Here is a 20,940-nt window from a genome sequence, read left to right as displayed (position 1 = left end):
TTACTTTTGAAATGTAGTCACTGTTTATGTAGGTAAACGTAGAATTGGTTAGAAATTAAAAGTGTGGGGACAGGATGAGAAGCCATTGCGGGAGCTTTCTGTGTACCATTTTATAGGTAAGAGTGGAACAGAGAGAGAGCAGTTCCACCAAGAGGGTGGCAGGGGGATAGTGTTGTTGGCCGTGTCAAAGGCTGCAGAGAAAGGAAGAAAGTTTTACATTTCTATAGCTCCCTTTGTAACCTAAGGATGTCCCAAAACACCTTACAGCCAATGAAGTACTTCTGAAATGTTGTCACTAGCAAGCTCCCTCATGGAGATGTGGTAATGACCAGATCATCTACTTTGCGTTCTTAATTAAGGACTAAATATTGGCCAGGAGACCGGGGATAACGCCCCTGCTCCTCTTCTAAATAGTCAGAGTCATAGAGAGATACAGCACTGAAACAGGCCCTTCGGCCCACCAAGTTTGTGCTGACCATCAACCACCCATTTATACTAATCCTACACTAATCCCATACTCCCTACCACATCTCCACCTTCCCTCAATTCTCCTACCACCTACCTACACTAGGGGCAATTTACAATGGCCAATGTACCTATCAACCTGCAAGTATTTGGCTGTGGGAGGAAACCGGAGCACCCGGCGGAAACCCACACGGTCACGGGGAGAACTTGCAAACTCCGCACAGGCAGTACCTAGAACTGAACCCGGGTCGCTGGAGCTGAGAGGCTGTGTTGCTAACCACTGCGCCACTGTGCCGCCCTAAATAGTGTCATGGGTTTTTTTTTACAACCACCCGAGAGAACAGACAGGACCTCGGTTTAACATCCAAAAGACGGCACCTCGACAGTGCAGCACTCCCTCTGCTGCACTGGAATGCCAGCCTTGAGCTTTGATCCCAAGTTTCTGAAGTGGTACGTGAATTCACAATCTTTCTAACTCGGGTGTTGAAGCAGGTGCCTACTGAGCCAAAGCTCACGTAGCAGAAAGGTCGCAGCTACAAAGTCAGCTGTGACACTGGCTTCAGTGCTGTGACGGGGGCAGAAAACTGATTGGAGAGATTCAAACCAGCAGTCATGGCGAAAGAGAGTCCCAGATTTGGGAGGCTTTGATGAAAAATGGGGCATTACTTTGCAAGGACATTTGGCTCAAGGATGGGCTTTTTTTTGGAGGCTGGTGATGACTGCAGTTTTAAAATGGAATGGAGGCAGTAGCCGAAGAGAGAGAATAGTCTCTGCTTCAGCCGTTCTCTGGAAAAACATCCTGTGCTCCCACAAGTTCCCCAGGAGAGTTTATGTGATGATTATTGCCCTGGGGTTTTCTCTCCCTGCAATAAGGTTCTCTTGCAAATCTGCTCAGAGTAAACCTGTTTCTTCCTTCCACCTGCAGGTTACCTGTACAGCCACGGACACCTGGCTCGAGCGATGTGCTGTCGCATGTCCAGGGATGGTGAAGAATTTCAAAAGGGTCTGCCTTATCCTTACACACTAAGTCACCCACAGGTAAGGATATCAGGAGTTCGAATCTGTTCCTTCTAGTACATGATGTCCGCTGTCACCCATCCTAGGTGGGGTGGGAGTAAGAATATAAGGACAGGAGGAGGCCAATCCGCTGATCTAATGACCCAGCAACGTTGAAAGAAAGGCCTGCATCTGTCCAGGTCAGGTTGATGTTTGATTTGGAGGGAACCTGGAAGTGTGATGCACCAAGTGTCCCTGAATATACTGGCTGAAGTCTTCAGGGTGCACAGCATTGCTAGCACTCAACCATAATGCCTGTTTGGTGGATGTATCCTAAATCATAGGACATAGAGCATAGAAACAGGCCATTTGTCCTAACTGGTCCATACTCCACCCTACTTCATCTCACCCTATCAGCATGTTACTTTACTGCGTAATTTTTTTTTGCATCAATGATGGGAAAGTAGTAGAAGCCTTCGGAGGAAAGTTTAAAAAAAAATCAATTAGTATAAGCAATTAGAGGCGGACAGGCATAAACAGGAACATTATGTGGCAGCCCTGAGCTCCAACGGTATGCACCTATGTGACCCAGGAGTCAAAAAGCTTGCGCAGAGAAGGGAAACCTCTTGGGTAATGCAGAGAGAATGGGGCAGTGGTAGGATTTGTGTCAGTAGTTTGTGCTGTGTGGCTTACCCTGTGGTGCTCACTCACTCGCTTTCTCGTTCTCTTTCTCACTCTCTCACGCTCTCTCTCTCTCTCTCCAGTTAGCCTAACATCAGTCGTTGGGATGCTGGAATCTATTATTAAGGAAATCTTAACAGTCTTAACACTTCGAAAAGCACAGTATGATTAGAACAAGTCAACATGGTTTTACTGAAGGGAAATCCTGTTTCATAAATTTGTTTGAGTTTTTTGAGGATTTAACTAGTAGGGTAGGTAAAGAGGAACCAGTAGATGTAGCATACCTGGAATTCCAAAAGGCATTTGATAAAGTGCCACGCAGAAGATTAATAGGCAAGATAAGGGCTCATGGAGTTGTGAGTAATATATTAGCATGGATAGATGGTTGGTTAGCAAACAGGAAGCAATGATTGGGCATAAGAGGGGCATTTTCAAATTAGCAGGCAGTAAATAGTTAAGTCCGCAAGGATCAGTGCTGGGGCCTCAGCTATTTTCAATCTAAATGACTTAGCTGAAGAGACAGAGAGTAATGTATCTAAGTTTGCTGTTGATACAAAGGTAGGTGGAAAGTTAAGCTGTAGGGAGGACACAGAGGCTGCAAAGAGATACAAGCAGGTTAAATGAGTGGGCAACAAGATGGCAGATGGAATATAATGTAGGGAAGTGTGAAGTTATTCACTTTGACTGTAAGAATAGAAAAGCAGAATATTTTTTAAAAGGTGTGAAACTTGTAAGTGTTGATGTTCAAAGAGACTTGGGTGTGCTTGTACAAGGAATGAAGAAAGTTAACATGCTGGTACAGCAAGCAATTAGGAAAGCAAATGGCATGTTGGCCTTTATTGCAAGGGGATTGGAGTACAGGAGTAAGGAAGTCTTGCTACAGTTGTACAGGGTTTTGGTGAGACCACGTCTGGAATACTGTGTGCATTTTTGGTCTCCACATATTTAAGAAAGGATATACTTGCATTGGAGGCAGTGCAGTGAAGATTCACTAGATTGGTCCTGGGGTGAGGGGGTTGTCCTATAATGAGAGGCTAAGTAAATTGGGCCTGTATTCTCTGGAGTTTAGAAGAATGAGAGGCAATCTAATTGAAACATACAAGATTCTGAAGGGGCTGGGTAGCGTAGAAACTGAGGGATTGTTTCTGCTGGTCAGGAAATCTAAAACACGGGGGCACAGTCTCAAGATAAGGGGCCAATCATTTAGGACTAAGATTAGGAGAAATTACTTACCTCAAAGGGTTATGAATCTTCGGAATTCTCTACCCCAGAGGGTTGTGGATGATGGGGAGGGTTCCTCCGTCTTTGGATACATTTAAGGCTGGGATAGACAGGTTTTTGGTCTTTCAGGAAATCAAGAGGTATGGCAAGCAGACGGGAAAGTGGAGTTGAATCCGATAAGATCAGCCATGATCGTATTGAATGGCAGAGCAGGCTCAATGGGCCATATAGAAACAGAAAAATAGGAGCAGGAGTAGGCCATTCAGCCCTTCAAGCCTGCTCCGCTATTCAATACAATCATGGCTGATCATCCAAACTCAGTATCCTGTTCCCACTTTCTCCCCGTATCCCTTGATCCCTAAGAACTATAGCTCTTTCTTGAATATATTTAATGATTTGGCCTCAACTGTTTTCCGTGGTAGAGAATTCCACAGGTTCACCACTCCCTGGGTGAAGAAATCCCTCCTCATCTCAGTCCTAAATGGCTTACCCCTTACCCTTAGACTGTGACCCCTGGTCCTGGACTCCCCCACCATCGGGAACATCCTTCCGCCATCTACCCTGTCCAGTCCTGTTAGAATTCTGTAGGTGTCTGAGATCCCCTCTCATTCTTCTAAACTCTAGTGAATTCAAACCTAATCGACCCAATCTCTCTCCATACATCAGTCCTGCCGTCCCAGGAATCAGTCTGGTGAAACTTTGCTGCACTCCCTCCATAGCAAGAACATATTTCCTCAGACCAAATGGTATACTCCTGCTCCTATTTTCTTGTGCTCTTGTGTTCTCTCAGAGTAAAGGATTGAAATTGAGTTCTGATTGCAGATTGGAAGGGTTAGTGTCTACGACTCAACGCGGCAAACCGGGAAAACGAAGGAGTCGAGCGTAAACTGGTCCTTAGCAGATGGAACTGAGGTGGAAATTCTGGATGGAACCAAGGGGAAAGTCGATGGGTAAATCACTCAGCGTGTTTTAAGCATTTGTCGGTGTAATGTTGGAACCAATGCCATCTGCACTGGAATTAATCTCAGCTCAGCCAGGCGTTGGGACCTCTCTTCACAGCAGAGCCTAGGCCAGTGCAAGACGCCAAGAGTGTAAAAGAATAACAAAGAAGCATAAAAAGGCTTAGTTACAGAGTGCCTATCGTGTCCTCAGGATGTCCGAAAGCGCTTTACGGTCAATGAAGTACTTTCGAAGTGTAATCGTTGTTGTAATGTAGGAGATTCTGCTAACTTGTGGACAGCAGGTTCCTGTAACAAGAACTGCTTCAGAGATGTTGGTTGAGTGATGAATCTTGGGCCGAGGGCACCGGGGAAATCTCCCCTCCTCCCCTTAGATATCGTGGCCATGGGATCTTATACGTCCGCCTGAGATGGCAGACGGGGGCCTCAGTTTAACGTCTCATCTGAAAGACGGCATCTCCAACAGTGCGGCTCTCCCTCAGTACTGGCCCTCTGACAGTGCGGCTCTCCCTCAGTACTGACCCTCCGACAGTGCGGCTCTCCCTCAGTACTGGCCCTCCGACAGTGCGGCTCTCCCTCAGTACTGGCCCTCCGACAGTGCGGCTCTCCCTCAGTACTGGCCCTCCGACAGTGCGGCTCTCCCTCAGTACTGGCCCTCCGACAGTGCGGCTCTCCCTCAGTACTGGCCCTCCGACAGTGCGGCTCTCCCTCAGTACTGACCCTCCGACAGTGCGGCTCTCCCTCAGTACTGACCCTCCGACAGTGCGGCTCTCCCTCAGTACTGACCCTCCGACAGTGCGGCTCTCCCTCAGTACTGACCCTCCGACAGTGCGGCACTGGGACTGTCGGCCTGAAGTACATGCTCAAAGTCTCTGGAGTGGGACACAAACCAGGGAACTTCTGACTCGAAGGTGAGTGTGCTGCCCACAGAGCCATGGCCGTCACTGATCGGGTACAAGGAGGTCAGCTGACACCAAGCTAGGTTTTTTTTTTAGAGGGGGTGGGTCGGAGCACCAGATCTTCGCTTCCAAGCTGTCAGTAAATGGAGCTTGTTAATTCTGTTTTTGTTTTTCTCTCTACCTCCAGGCCTCAGCTCGACGTCTCACGTGTCTCCAAAATCCACCTGTACGATTTCTTCAGGCGCCTGTGCACGAAGAACAATCGTCAGGACCTGCTAGCGATGGCCTCCTACTCTGACGCAAAGGAGGCGGCCGCAGACTTCCAGAACGCCCGGACCTTGTTCTTCAAAGCCCTGGAGCAGATGAACTATGGCAACTGGATCCAGAAGCCTCTGGAGGAGAAGAGCTTCATGAACAGCGAAGCATAGTTTTCTGGTGGGGGGGGGGGGAGGCGGTGGGGGTGGGAAAGGGAGCAATTCTGTACAGAGGTTGTAGAGAATTTAAAAAGCAAAACTTTTTAAAAAAAAAAGTTACCATATAATTCCTGACATTCCTTTATAAATCTGTCATATGTTTATAATCGAATGTAGTTTAAAAAACAATGACGTAGACCTGATTTTAAAAGGAGAGTCACTTAAGCTAAGATTTGGAGGGATGGGGGTGGGGAGTGAGCCTCTTTCACGCAAAAGCTTCCACAATATCAGGGGATGAGTGTTCTGCTTGGCAGGAAAGTGTTCGGAGTGGGAGATACAGCTTCAGCATGATGCTGTGACAACTCTTGCCCTGTAACGTTATTGGACCAACTGCGTGACTCTGAATAGGGCAGGGATGAGGGGAGAGAAACCCATGTAAATACGGGTGATATACAGCCTGTACCAGCAGACTTTTTAAATTAAAAAAGAACACTCAAAAACTTGACTTGCGCTTGCCAGCTATTCCGGAGGCTGATCCAGGCAAGCCGGACTCCTGTTAGTGGTCCCTGCAGCCAGGAAGCCACCCCGTTTTACCCCGATACTTCTGCATCTGAGTAGCCAAAATACTCTTGGGATCAATCTGCAGCTCTGCCCTCCTCCCTGGTTACAGTGTCCCTGGATTTTAGCTAGGAGGAATCGGCCATGATTCTTAACTCACAGTCAAAAATTTGTGTCAGTTTCCTGGCTCAAACCATGTGCAGTACAAGTGTGCACGACTTCTGCCAGGTATGGGGTAGCTGGCTGAGTGGTAGGTGGAACCACAGCTTTCCATGAAGCGATGAGCGAGATGGGTTAAAGCGTCTCCCTTACCTACATATGTCAAAGTGAAATCGCGCTGGTCCTGTCGATGTAGCATGTTTTCCTTTTTTTAATTCACTATTAAAAGATTGGCCAACAACTGTGTGGGACTTTGAATTAAAGCAAGTATTTGAAGCTGCTCAGGGCTTGCACTCAGTGTTAAACCTGTTTCTCGCCTTCACAGAGGGACTTGCTGTGTATTTCCAGCAGCTTGGGTTTTCTATTCCCCTCCATGACTATCGTGTGATGCCCAGGAAGGGACATCATAACACCAGTTGTGCTTGGCCATCTCCCAGCAGCTTTTGCCAACTGTACTATTATCTCCTTTGCACAGAGGGGAGGCAAAGGGGGTGGGGTGTTAATGAGAGCGCCGCTGAAGTCACGTGGGGGGTGAGGTGCCCATTGCTGAGCCCAGGTTTTGAACCAAGATGCTAGCTCGAATTTTGAGGCTGTTGTATCTCCTGCATCTGCCTCCTTCCCTGCACAACCCTTGGGCACGACGTCATGAGAGTTGTGGCCCTCTCCAGTACGGAGCCCGGGTACCTGCTACGCTCCAGTGAAGAATGTTGCACAGGGTAGACGGAGCATTCAAGTCCATGGAATAAAGACGAATCATCCCACAGTCCTTCACCTCCGGGGAAGGGCTTAGAGTCCAGAACAGAAGGTTGAGAATCATCACTTGTTGTGAAATGCTGAAATTGACGACTTCAGCTGTGTCTTGACAAACTTTATTAGCTGTATAACACTGGGGTACAGTACTGGTGGGGACAGGTCTGTCACCGTATAACACTGGGGTACAGTACTGTTGGGGACTGGTCTGTCACTGTATGACACGGGGGTACAGTGCTGGTGGGGACGGGTCTGTAACTGTATGTACGGGGGTACAGTGCTGGTGGGGACGGGTCTTCACTGTATGACACCGGCGGAGAGTGGTGGTGGGGATGGGTCTGTCCCTGTATGCCACTGGGGTACAGTACTGGTGGGGACGGGTCTGTCACTGTATGACACTGGGTACAGTGCTGGTGAGGCCAGGTCTGTCATTGTATGACACTGGGCTACAGTACTGGTGGGTATGGGGGTTACTGTGTAACACTGGGGCACAGTACTGGTGGGGACGGGTCTGTCACTGCATAACTGGGTACAGTGCTGGTGAGGACAGGTCTGTCAGTATATAATACTGGGCTAGAGTACTAGTGGGGACAGGTCTGTCACTGTATAACACGGGTACAGTACTGGTGGGGACGGGTCTGTCACTGTATAACACTGGAATACAGTACTGGTGGGGACGGGTCTGTCACTATAACACTGGGCTACAGTACTGGTGGGGACGGGTCTGTCACTGTATAACACTGGGGTACAGTACTGGTGGGGACAGGTCTGTCACTGTATAACACTGGGGTACAGTACTGGTGGGGACAGGTCTGTCAGTGTATAAACACTGGGGTACAGTACTGGTGGGGACAGGTCTGTCACTGATAACACGGGTACAGTACTGGTGGGGACAGGTCTGTCACTGTATAACACGGGTACTGTACTGGTGGGGACAGGTCTGTCATTGTATAACACTGGGGTACAGTACAGGTGGGGATAGGTCTGTCACTGTATAACACTGGGGTACAGTGTTGGGGAAGGGTCTGTCAGTGTATAACACTGGGTACAGTACTGGTAGGGACGGGTCTGTCTCTATAACACTGGGGTACAGTACTGGTGGGGACGGGTCTGTCACTGTATAACACGGTACAGTACTGGTGGGGACGGGTCTGTCACTGTATAACACTGGGGTACAGTACTGGTGGAGACAGGTCTGTCACTGTATAACACTGGGGTACAGTACTGGTGGGGACGGGTCTGTCACTGTATAACACTGGGGTACAGTACTGGTGGGGACCGGTCTGTCACTGTATAACACTGGGGTACAGTACTGGTGGAGACAGGTCTGTCACTGTATAACACTGGGGTACAGTACTGGTGGGGACGGGTCTGTCACTGTATAACACTGGGGTACAGTACTGGTGGAGACAGGTCTGTCACTGTATAACACTGTGGTACAGTGCTGGTGGGGACAGGTCTGTCACTGTATAACACTGTGGTACATTATTGGTGGGGACAGGTCTGTCACTGTATTACACTGGGGTACAGTACTGGTGGGGACAGGTCTGTTGGAGCTAGCAGCAAAGGAATCCCTGTGAGACTGAGTGAATTTGAGTATTGGCCATGGGTGATATATTTTTTCGCCTTGAGTGAATTGATCGCAATAGGATACAAACATCTTGGGTGGGGTGCGGGGAGGACTGAGTTTGTTACAGGTTTTCTGGCTGGTATTTCAAACAGTGACAGATAAATTCAGGGAACTGTGCAGGCAGTAACTGATCTTGTGTTCCAGATGAAGCATTTTAGTGTGCTGCACAGTCAAGTATTTCCATACCGCTCATTACTACACATGTTTTTGCGTGTAAGGAAGGGAGGGGGTGGTCCGGGTCTTGCACAGTTACTTTTGCAGTAGAGAGTGAACGTTTAGTGAACATCGTGCTTAGTTTTAATAATTGTGAAGAAACTTGCCAAAGTTATTTTCTCCCCCCAAAAAAAGTTTAATCATTTTCTGATGTATTGCAGTTTTGGGAAGTCTGCCTGCATTATATCCGATTTTAGTTTCCATTAAACGTTCTGCGGTCAGAAGCAGGATCGAAGCTCTCGTGCTCCAGGTGTGTGTTTTATTTTGTTGTTGTGCAGTCCAGGTTTCCGGCTTGGTGGGTCTTGGACACGCCTTGGTGAATGGGTGGAGGGTTTGCAATAACAGACAACAAAAGACCGCAGTTTCAATATTCACGCTGCAATCAAAAGAAATCACGGTTTTTCTTTCCTGTATAGTCCAGTTGATTTTCTATCTGATTCCGGGTGCTTGTGTGCAGGCCATTCCTAGCTCTGGGAGGGTATGGCAACGTTTGAGCGAGTATTAAGTGGGTGATACAGCAGTAGTCACGAGCTGGCTGTCGTGTCTGGCTGGGTTTAGTCTTCTGTTATCTTTCCCCCCCTCCACACACTTGCCCAGTGTTGGTGCACCCACATTCTGTCCTGGATCATTGCAGATGTGGAAGTGTAGCAGAGGGCCTTGGGGGAATGGGGTGGTAGGTGCTGTCGCTTGCGACTACAAAGTATGGGGAAGCCATAGGATTCAGTCCCAGTCTGCTCGGTTCCTGACGCGAGCTGTGCTAAACAAAGGCTGGAGGAGACAGTCATTCCTTAGCATCTCTGACTCCTCCTGACAGCCAAATTACAGGGGAAGGTAGCGTGGGGAGTATGAGTGGGAAGCTGCATGCTTGTGGGGAGGGGGGAAAGATAACAGAAGACTAAACACAGCCAGACACGACAGCCAGCTTCTGACTATTGCCTGCCCCTCGGTCCCACTGAGCCAAGATAAGGGACAACCCATCCGAGGATGAACATGCCCAACTGCACGTGGGTTAGCTTTCCAGCATCTCTTTTCTTTTTAATGTTTTTTTTTGGGCAGGTTATTTGGACCTCAGTCTGTACAACCCTCCCTGACAGTGACTGAACATTGGGAGCCCCAGGTGTGAGTTACACTGCCATACGGCAGACTTATTAAGAGAGAAATGCCTTGCACATTTACCCTGGACTGATCAATTCCCCCTCCCTCCCCATCCAGTTTGCGGTTGTTAATGATTCAGATGTTGGTGAATTGTGATTTAAAATAGTTTCTGTATAGCACAAAGAGGATGGAAGCAAGTTTGGAGAGAATTATTCTCTGCGGTTCCTGTCTCCCCATGGCACAGGCTATTGAACCTCCACGTGAGCCATCTTGGATCATTTTTATCAATTTTGTTTTTCTGTGAACTCAATGATTAAGGTATTGGTACACACTGAAGCATTTTGCCCATTACACTTGCAGTTCCCGTGTGCAACAAGAAAGCTCACCACAGCTGCTGCGGTTTATGTTTCTGATCTGCAGCATTCATAGGAGGGATGAGGCTGTGGTGTCACTTTCAATCTTGAAAATTGTTTTTAATTAGCTTCCCTTAATCCTTCCTTTCTCAACAGTGAGGGCATCTGATACTTGGGAGGCTTTTGGAGTGAAAGAGGCCTGGAATTATTTTTAGTGGCAGTGCACTGCATGTCTGTTCTCAGAGTTTGTTAGTAGGCTTTGGGGTATTTTTTGGGAGGGTGAGGGTATGTGTTATTTTTCTCTGTGTGTGTGTGTGTGTATATGCTCAGTTTTTACAGGATTTTGTTTTTTGTATCAGGTAGCGAGCATCTTGTTCTCATCCATTAAATCCTCTAGAATAAATTGGATGTTCATCTTTTAAGAAAGTTGGTGTAGACCTTTTTATTTAGTGCCTTGGCCCAGGAGGGGGTTGTCCATACGCAGCAGGGAAGCCTTGGTCTGCGCTGGGATGCCATGGTCTGTTCCTCGAGAGGCTCTAGACAGGGGGATTGAGTTGCAATTTTTTCATTCCACCCAGGAGTCATGTGGGTTGCTGTTCTTTTTGTCAGCATTGTTGTATAGTGTTGGGACAGTTTTGTGTTCTTTCCCATTGGTTTCTGATGTGTTGCTCCACTTTGTAGTCCTAAACCAACATTTTTCATTTGAGTTTTTATTGTGCACTCAGCAAGGAGAGAGGTATTTGTGCTGGAAAATGGAACCATGTCAGTTACTGGCGCGCAGCACCCACATTCAGCACGGGGTTAGATACAGAGTAAAGCTCCCTCTACACTGTCCCCATCAAACACTCCCCAGGGCAGGTACAGCACGGGGGTTAGATACAGAGTAAAGCTCCCTCTACACTGTCCCCATCAAAAAAAAAACGGGGTTAGATACAGAGTAAAGCTCCCTCTACACTGAAAAAAAAACGGGGTTAGATACAGAGTAAAGCTTCCTCTACACTGAAAAAAAAACGGGGTTAGATACAGAGTAAAGCTCCCTCTACACTGTCCAATCAAACACTCCCAGGGCATGTCCTCTTCAGAAGTTGTTTAGTCATACTGTATTGCAGTTGTTTAGGTAACCCTCAACCTCCATTATCTGGCCCAAACGGCCACAGTGTCTGAGAGTTTTCAGAGTGTTTCACTGTGAAAATTATCCCAGCTGAGCCCCATCTGTCCACTTATGGTGGCCACAAGCATTTCCCACAGTGATCGTTGGCTGATGATCAGGAAACTAACATCTAGGGACCCTGAGAGCTCTGCTGCCCCACCTGCTAAGATCAGAACAGGCTATTTAAATAGTTAAAAATTCTAGAGTGGGGGGGGGGTGCAAATTCTCCATCCCACCTCCAAAAACATCAGGGTGTCTGGGTAAGTCTTGATTCCTGACCATGATTGCAGGTGGCTGCAATATAAGGCTAACTGAGCAGGTGGAGCTGGTTCGCTCCTTCAGCAGCTCTCCTGACCCCGCCCCCCTGAAGCACTCATCCTCCTGATGTGAATCTGAACACTGGCAGGATGTTCTTCTGTACAAGGCACGACGAAGCGAACAAAAGCCAGACATCCACAGCCATTTTTGTGGGGGTGGTGGTGGTTGTCAGTGAATAAGGGATCAGGAACAGGATCTGCATTTCCTCTCCCATCCTGCTCAAGTCCTGGGTACTGAAGTGAGCGCTATTGCCTGGTCCAGCTCCTGACGGAGATCAGCTCACTCCAGCGCAGACCAGGCTAGAACCTTGGACTTCCCGGCACTCAGGACCAAGCAGAGGAGAGATGCACTGACCCACCATACCATCCCTGGTAATTTATAAATTTATTACAACCTTTCATTTTGAAATGGCCTCTTGTATAAATCCGTTCAGGTGCCTTTCATGCAAATAGAGAAAACCTCAGGCCAGGAGACAGAAGTTTAAATCCCATTCCTGTTCCATTTATTTAACACAGTTGAACCAATGCAGTACACAATCTGGGTCCATCCCCTCCGGTTAAAATATCACTGCCAGAAGACAGCTGGAGTATCTCTTTCCCTGCTCTACATGTGATCTTGAACCCTTACAGTGGGAGCTGAAAAGACTGCGGGTTGATCCCGGGTAGAGAGAGAGGGGACACGGGTTACATGGTGGGAGAGTGGGCTCACTGTGGAATTTTGCAGCTTCCTCACTCGGTAAGGGTTCTGCACGGTGAGTAGTGCTGTCCTGGAAATGGGCGGGTAGTGGGCCTGTGTCCAGTGACTGCTGCATCAACTAGGGCAGAGGGGAGACTAATTCTAGTGGAATGTAACCTGTGGGTTTTCCCCAGTGATCTGTTCTGGAACCTCAGCATTTTTATCAATGACTTGTATGATAAAATAGCGAGTTTTACATCCCAGGTTTGCAGATGACAGTAAGCTAGGAGGCACAGTAAGATGTATTGTTGGGAGCAGGAAGTTACAAAGTGATACAGACAGAATAAGTGAGTGGGCAAAACTGTGGCAGATGGAGGTCAGTTTGGGGAATGTGAGGTCACCCACTTTGGATCCAAAAAAGACAAATTGGAATATTTTCTTGATGGGGAGACAGAGCTGTGGAAGAGCCAAAGGGCGTGTCCATGTACAGAAATAACAAAATACTAGTGGACAAAAAAAAAATCTCATGAAGTTTTGGCCTTTATTTCAATAGAGCTGGATTACAAAGGGATGGACGTTATGTTACAGACATAAAATTACGAATATTAAAGGACTTTTTTTCAGTGGACGAAAGACTGAGGGGTCAGGAAATATTCTTTAAGTGTTGGAAGGAAAGGTCCATGTAGCTGTTAACAGGCGGTTTAATTTGGACAGTGGATAACAATATGCAATCAAGGCTGAAAAGCCAGCAGCTCATGCAAGAGGAGAAATGTGCAAGATTTCTATCCCCATCTTCCCCCATCAGCAACTCACCCCCAACACACATTGCAGTGGAATATGGAATAGTCTTGACAAACACAGTGAGCTGAGTCAATTAGCTTGTTTAAAAAAAGAGCTGCATACCTGGTTGGCAAAGGGGCAGGTAGAGTAAGATGGTCAGATACCCCACAGGACATGTTCTGACAGTGTTGCATCAAACACTCCCAGGACAGGTACAGCACTGGGATTGGCTGGTCAATTTGGAGCACTTCCTGCCAGCAATCAGGGGGAGCAGCTGCACCTGTGTTGCAGCAATTGCAGAGTGGAGTGTGGAGACTGCAGCAACTGGAGAAAGTTGAATACAGAGTGGAAACTGCAGCAACTGGAGAGAGAGATTGGAGAAAGGTGAATACAGAGTGGAGGGAAACCATCAAGGAAGGCTGCAATTTTTCTGGAGAGGTGGGTGTCAGGGCACCTGAAAGACTATTAAGTTTAAACTGTTTGGGGGAGGGAGAAGAGGCCTGAAGACTCAGGGGTGGGGCAGCCAAATCCAGTAAGGGCCCCTGTGTTTGTATTGGTGTTTGCACACAGGGAGCTCCCTCCCCACCCCAACTGCCTGCTCGGGACAGCTGGAGTTGCCCGGGTGAAGACTGTCTTGTTAAAATCAGAAGAGGAGAGTACCGGGCGGCTCCAGCTGTCCCGGGCGAAGAAGCCTCCCCCAACTGGAAGACAACAAACAAGTTTGGACTAATTGTGATAAAGGTGCTCCAACTGGCAGTTGAAACAAACATCCTTTTCAGCCTTTCTCTCCCTTCCTCCACTCAGTCGCCTCAATCACCTATCCTCCCCTTTTCCTTTACCATCCTACGCCATCCTCCTCTACTCCCACTCCACCTTGTTTAAAGTTTGCTTTTTTTTTTTAAATTGTGTAAATTTGTTTTGTTTCTTGGGGGTGGGCGTAGCTCTTAGACCCCATGGCAAGCCCCTCTTCGCCGGTGGCGGGGCCTTCCCGTTCATATGCTGCTGCGGCTGCTGCAGCTGCACCTGTTGCCCCGTCACCGTTTGCTTTATTAACATCAAAGCATGGGGTCAAGAGCTACGTCCACCCGAACATGACGATAGAGGCATGCGTGAAAGCAATGGCCGAGGTTGTCGGCCCTTCGGCCATTGTTGCAGCCTCTAAAATGTACGGGAAGGCAGTGTTTTTCCTGAAGACCGAGCGGGCGGTGTCCCTGGCTCTGAGCAAGGGGCTCACCGTGGGCGGGACCTTTCTGCCAGTGGACCCCCTGGAGGCCACTGCGCAAAGGCTCATTTTATCCAATGTCCCACCCTTCATCCCTGGTGAGCTCCTCCTTCCCCACCTGCACCATCTGGGGGAGGTAAAGACGGGGCTCACCCCAGTCCCGCTCGGTCTTCGGGAGAACAGCCTCCGACACGTGTACTCCTTCCGCCGCCAGTTATTCATGCAGCTGGCGCGGGAGGAGGTGACAGAGGGCCACTTCAATGTAGAATCCCAGGGGACGGCCTACCGCGTCTTCTGGACCTTGGACGGGGTGCGGTGCCATGTCTGTAAGGGGGTGGGGCATGTTCGTAAGAACTGCCCCAACCTCCCGGCTGCCAACTCCAACTCAGCGGCCCAGGGTGGCGACGCTGCACCTCCTCCCACCCCCACTACACCACCACCAGATACCATTCAGTCGGTACCGGAGGCTGTGGTTTTCACGGCCTCCGGCAGGGAGGGGGGTGACCGTCCAAGTGGAAGGAAGGCGCGGAGGAGAAATAAACATCGAGAGGCGCGTCCCCTGGATATCGTGACACTACCCGAGCCTGAGCTCAGCCCAAGGCCCGATCTCGGGAAGTCAACTTGCCCCAGGGCTGGGCTCAGGCCCAGGGTGAATAAAAAAAAGGAGAGTGTGGAGGTGGAGGCCTCTGATGACATGGAGGTCTCTGAGCCTCCGCACACAACTGGGAAAAAGAGGAGAAGGCACCCCTCCACAGAGGTAACAAGGGGCCCTGAGGCGCAGGGCCCATCTGTTGGAGGGGAACTGTCTCCTGTTTCGGGTCCCCAGGTTTCCCCTACCGCCACCACCAAGGCTGCAAAGTCCAGGCAGGTGCTCCCTATACCTCAGGATGGAGGGGAGGGGACGGCCCCGGTACATGAGGCCCCTCCTGAAGGAGTAAGTGGGGCCCTGCTTGTGGTGGGGGAGCCTGGGGAAGCCGCCCATTCTGCCACTGCTACTGGGTCGGGTCTCCTGAATGAAGGGGAGGGCGAGGCCCCAGACGGTCGGGCCTCCCAGCCGGAGTCCACCACCAACCAGGAGACACCCGACCCAGTTATAACTGAGAATGCTGCCCCATCTGCTGGGCCTGTGGGTGCTGGCGGAGTGGGAGATAGCCTCCTCCCTCCGCCTCCAGTCTCGGCTCCGGCTGGTTTCCCAGAGTCGGGAACTTCTGTCTCCCCTGGACCACTCATTGCCCTGGGGACGGAGGTGGAGGGGGGTCCTGAACCGCTGGTGCCTACAGGCTCCAGTTTCACAATAGAACCCAGAGAGGACTCCTCCGCCATCGATCCTGGGGGTGGGATCGTGACGGAGGCGGGACCAGCTGGCGCGGCCGGGACGACCGCCCTACAGTGTGTGGTAGATGTGTCGGCCGCTGGCGGTGATGACCCGGAGGAGGATGGGGATTCGATGCGGGGCACGGAGGATGATCTTGATTCCATCGCCAGTGAGGTGGTGGAGTCCCTCGTGCCTCCCACCGAATCTCCTCTCATCCCCACGGCGGAACTCCGGGATTTCCTCGCGGCTTGCAGGGGTTGCCGCAATAAAGTTCAGCTGGCCCTCGACCGTTGGTCGAATCTGGCGCTGATCATACAGTCCGTCCGTGCCGCCCTTAAGATAGCGGGCAAGCGCGCGGACGTGAAACTGGTTGAGAGGCGCCGTTTTAATGTGTTCCTCAATGGGTTGCTGGGGGAGTGGAGGGCCAGGTGCACTTCCACTCCCTCCTCACAGTGAGCTGTTGGTGACGGGTTTTAAGTACCTTTGACATGAAGATAACCATAGCCAGCCTCAACATCAACGGCAGCAGAGGGGCTCACCGCAGATTTCACAATCTCTCAGTCCTTAGGGAAGGGAGATACGCGGTGAGCTTTCTGCAGGAAACCCACACCGTTCCGGGAGACGAAGCCACCTGGCTCCTGGAGTGGCAGGGTGGGGTCTACATGAGTCACCTCACCCCTATTTCTAGTGGGGTGGCTATCTTGTTGGCCCCGACATTTCAGCCGGAGATCTTGGGGGTCAAGGAGCTAGTGCCGGGCCGCTTGCTCCACCTCGCCGTTCGCCTGGGTAGCGTGCCGCTCCACTTTGTGAACGTGTACGCGCCCAGGCCCGGCGCTTTGCAAGCGCGCTTCTTTGAAGAAGTGTCCGCTCTCTTGAGCTCCATCGATAGCGGCGAGTGCATCATCCTCGGGGGGGATTTTAACTGCACCCTCGAGGTGGGGGATCGCTCCGATCCCCAGCGCGGCCAAGCGTCGGTGGAGAAGTTGAGGGGACTGATCAGCTCCCTTAACTTGGTGGACGTCTGGCGGAATCTCCATCCCGACTCCAGCGCCTTCACGTGGAGGTCTGGAGGAGGGGGGTCGCGAATCGACCGCCTCTACATTTCGCAGGCCTACGTCTCCCGCGTTTCGGCGGCCTCCATGCGGCTGGTGCCGTGCTCGGACCACCGCCTGGTGTGGGCGGAGTTCACTCCGCTCCGCACGCGGGCGGGTTCCGCGTACTGGCACTTTAACAACCGGCTGCTGGAGGACGTGCGATTTCGGGACTCGTTCTGTCGATTCTGGGCCGACTGGAGAAGGAAGCAGGGGGGCTTCCCCTCCTTGAGGCTATGGTGGGATGTGGGCAAGACTCACATCCGCGTCTTCTGTCAGGAGTACGCGAAGGGGTCGACCAAGAGGCGGGAAGCCGAGATCGGGCGCCTTGAGAGGGAGGTGCTCGACTTGGAGTCCCGCCTCGGTCATGCCGTCGTGGACCCGGCTCTGTGGCAGGCGTACAAAGAGAAGAAGGGCGCGCTGAGGGACCTGCAGCTCATAGGGTCCCGAGGCGCGTACGTGAGGTCGCGGATCCAGATCCTGGAAGATTTGGACCGCGTCTCTCCCTTCTTCTACTCGCTGGAAAAATGGCGGGGGGTCCGTAAGCAGCTCGTCGAGCTGCTGGCCGACGACGGATCCTCCATCACGGATCCGGAGGGAATGGGCCTCCTGGTCCGAACTTATTACAGTGCGTTGTTCTCTCCGGATCCGTCCAGTGAGGATGCGCGCAGAGTTTTGTGGGAGGACCTGCCGCAGGTCAGCCCGGAGGGCGCCGAAGGATTGGAGGCTCCGCTCACGTTGGCGGAGCTGACTGGCGCCCTCCACCAGCTCTCGAGGGGCAAATCCCCAGGGCTGGATGGGTTGACCGTGGAGTTCCTCAGGGCGTTCTGGGACGTCCTGGGGGACGATTACGCGCGGGTCCTGGGGGAAAGCCTGGCGACCGGGGAGATGCCCCTCTCGTGGCGCAGGGCGGTCATCGTCCTGCTGCCGAAGAGGGGCGATCTCCGCCTGCTTAAAAACTGGCGTCCAGTCTCCCTCCTCAGCACGGATTATAAGATCTTTGCCCGGGCTATGTCTACCCGCCTGGGCTCCGTGCTGGCCCACATGATCCACCCCGACCAGTCCTACACGGTCCCGGGCCGGTCCATCCAGGACAACATCCACCTGGTCCGGGACCTGATCCATCTTTCCCAGAGGACTGGTCAGTCGGTCGCCTTTCTCTCCCTCGATCAGGAGAAGGCGTTCGACAGGGTGGATCACGATTACCTTTTCGGGACTCTGCGCGCTTTCGGACTCGGGCCGCATTTCGTGGCCCGGGTCCGACTTTTATACGCGCCGCAGATTGTCTAGTCAAAGTTAATGGGTCCTTGACGGCGCCCCTTCGATTTGGGAGAGGAGTGCGTCAGGGGTGCCCCATGTCCGGCCAATTGTATACCATCTGCGTGGAGCCCTTCCTGTGCCTGCTTCGCATGAGGTTGACGGGATTGGCTCTGCGCGAGCCGGCCATGCGGGTCGTCCTCTCGGCTTACGCCGACGACGTGCTCCTCGCAATCACAGATCCCGTTGACTTGCGGAGGATGCGCGACTGCCAGCAGACCTTTTCTGCCGCGTCCTCCGCGAGGATCAATTGGGAGAAATGTTCCGGACTCCTGGTTGGTCAGTGGCGGGTGGACTCCCTGCCGGAGGAGATGACACCTTTTGCGTGGAGCACCACGCACCTCCTCTATCTGGGAGTCCACCTTAGCCCCGCTGAGGAAGCCTGGCCGGCAAACTGGCAGGAGTTGGAGGCGAAAGTCACCGCTCGGCTGGGGCGCTGGACAGGACTGCTCCGAGTGCTTTCCTACAGGGGCCGAGCGTTGGTCATAAACCAACTGGTGGCCTCCATGCTGTGGTACCGGTTGGTCACTTTGGCCCCGCCCCCTGTATTTGCCACCAAGATCCAGAAGAAACTCGTCGATTTCTTCTGGGGCAAGAGGAAACACTGGGTCTCTGCCGCGGTCCTGAGTCTCCCGATCGAGGAGGGCGGTCAGTCGCTGGTGTGCGTCCGCACCCAGGCTGCGACTCTCCGCCTTCGGACCCTGCAGAGATACCTGCACGTCGAGCGTCCTCCCAGATGGTGTGTGCTGGCGACGTATTTTTTCCGCCAGTGTCACTGCCTTCAAGACGACACGCAGCTCCCGGTGGAGTCCGTTAGCCGCGCCTCTCTGAGGGAGTTGCCTGTCTTTTCCCGGGATCTTTTCCGAGTCTGGAACATGGTCGCCTCCAGTCAGGGCGCTCCCCCGCCGGCGGAGGAGAGCGCCTCGGCTGTCCAGGCGGCCGACTCCGGGGACGGTCCGGCGGGCGGAGGAGTAGCCGAAACCCCCGGGACGCCCCTCACTGCGGGTGGCGAGGGGGCTCGGGAGTGCGGAGCGATCCCGGCCGAGCTGACCCCCGCTGGGCTGGAACTGCTCATCGGACCCAGGCCCCGAAACCCTCCTCGGGAGCCGGTCCCGCACAACCCGAGCCGCCTCTCGGAAATGCCCTCCGTGCCATTCCAATCGGCGCGGAGGGGTTTCCTGTACGGGCTGCTCCTGCACACTTTCCACTTCCTCGCCCTCGTCAGCCGGCCGGACACGCCCTGGCGGTCCGCGTTGCCATCTGGCGGCGAGGGGAAACCCCGATGGAGGTCTCTCTACGCGGGAGTCTTCCCCCTTTACATCGGGGACCTGGGGTGGAGGGTGCTGCACAGAGCAGTCCCGTGCAATAGGCTTTTAAGTAGGTTCACGGACTCCCAGGCCAGCTGTACTTTCTGCGGCCTGGACGAGTCCGTGTTCCACATTTATACGGAGTGTGCGAGGTTGCAGCCCCTATTTGAGTATCTGAAGGGGCTGCTCCTCAAATTCTGGCTGCACTTCAGTCCCACGCTCCTGATCTTTGGGCACCCGGTGCGGAGGGGCTTGGGCCGGGAGGAGGATCTCCTCGTCGGTCTGCTCCTGGGCCTGGCCAAGGTGGCAATTCACAGGTCCAGGTTGCGGGCCGTCGGGGGGTCCGTCCTCCCCGATTGCCTGCCCCTCTTCCGCGGTTACGTTCGCGCCTGGGTGTCCCTGGAAAGGGAGCATGCGGTGTCCGCCGGTACGCTTGAGGCCTTCCGCGACGGTGGGCACCGCAGGGACTGGAGTGCATTGTCGACGCCGAGAATGGCATTTTAATTTGAGGTTTTTTTTTTGTTTATTAATAAAGTTATTTTAAAAATATAAGTGTGTATATAAAGGGGGCCTGAGGAATAAAGGCCCCCTCGACATAAAAAATATATAAAAGGGGCCTGGGTATAAAGGTCACCTTAAGAAAAAAGAGAAAAAACAGGGCTAGATACAGAGCAAAGCTCCCTCTACACTAAAAAAAAACGGGGGTTAGATACAGAGTCAAGCTCTCTCTGCACCCCAAAGTAATGTTCCTATCACCTCCCCCCAGCCCCCTGCCCTTCCCACTTCATCCCCTTCCACTGTTACTGCACCAATGCAAGATTTTTGCATTTACAGCCTGGATGAGCCTGTTGGTGGGAAGCTGAGGTCTTGTTGTAGAAAGCTTCATTAAATTCACCTTTGGAGACTCTGTGTAAAGTCACATGATTCTGCTCTGGGTAACATTAGTGAAGTTTTTTTCCCTGGCTTCTGCACCTGATGGTGCTGTCTCTATCGGGTTCGGGTACTGGATAACAACTGCTCCCTCCCACCTCTACCAATTGTCCATTTTTCAAGTGAACCCAGTGTTGGTGGCTATTCAACTGTGGGTGGCACCCCAGCCTGTCCTGATTGCTACTTTAAGTGTGCACATGAGGATACAATCAGCAGGGACCCTGGCTGTTATTTTCCCCCATCTCTTTTTCCCTTTCCTTCCCCTCCTGTAACTGAATCATTGTGACCAGTGGTAGGACCCGATCTGCCTCCCTGGTTTAAGATCCTCACAGCAACAGAGGCCAATGAAATCCTGGTCTTCCCGGTCTGTATCGCAGTCCCACTGAACAGTGGCTGGGTGCAGGAAGAGAGTGAGAGTTTATATAAATTGTTTTATTGTTACA

The 20,940-nt window shown here is 51.8% G+C and overlaps 1 protein-coding gene across 2 annotated transcripts in view; it reads left to right on the top strand.

Annotated features, from left to right (window-relative positions):
• Nucleotides 1–6,592, top strand: part of adar (adenosine deaminase RNA specific) — a 56,831-nt gene extending 50,239 nt beyond the window's left edge. For both annotated transcript variants that reach the window (XM_068022649.1, XM_068022650.1), the window contains exons 13-15: nt 1,391–1,503; nt 4,186–4,313; nt 5,409–6,592. In XM_068022649.1, coding sequence (XP_067878750.1) covers nt 1,391–1,503; nt 4,186–4,313; nt 5,409–5,649 — 482 coding nt within the window. In that variant the 3' untranslated portion in view covers nt 5,650–6,592. The remainder of the gene's footprint in view (nt 1–1,390; nt 1,504–4,185; nt 4,314–5,408) is intronic.
• The last annotated feature ends 14,348 nt before the right edge of the window (nt 6,593–20,940 follow it).

Source organism: Heterodontus francisci, chromosome 46, assembly GCF_036365525.1.
Source record: "Heterodontus francisci isolate sHetFra1 chromosome 46, sHetFra1.hap1, whole genome shotgun sequence".
NCBI classification, from domain to species: Eukaryota; Metazoa; Chordata; class Chondrichthyes; order Heterodontiformes; family Heterodontidae; genus Heterodontus; species Heterodontus francisci.
The sequence above is the reverse complement of the archived record's forward strand: the minus strand, read 5'-3'. Positions and strand labels throughout refer to the sequence as shown.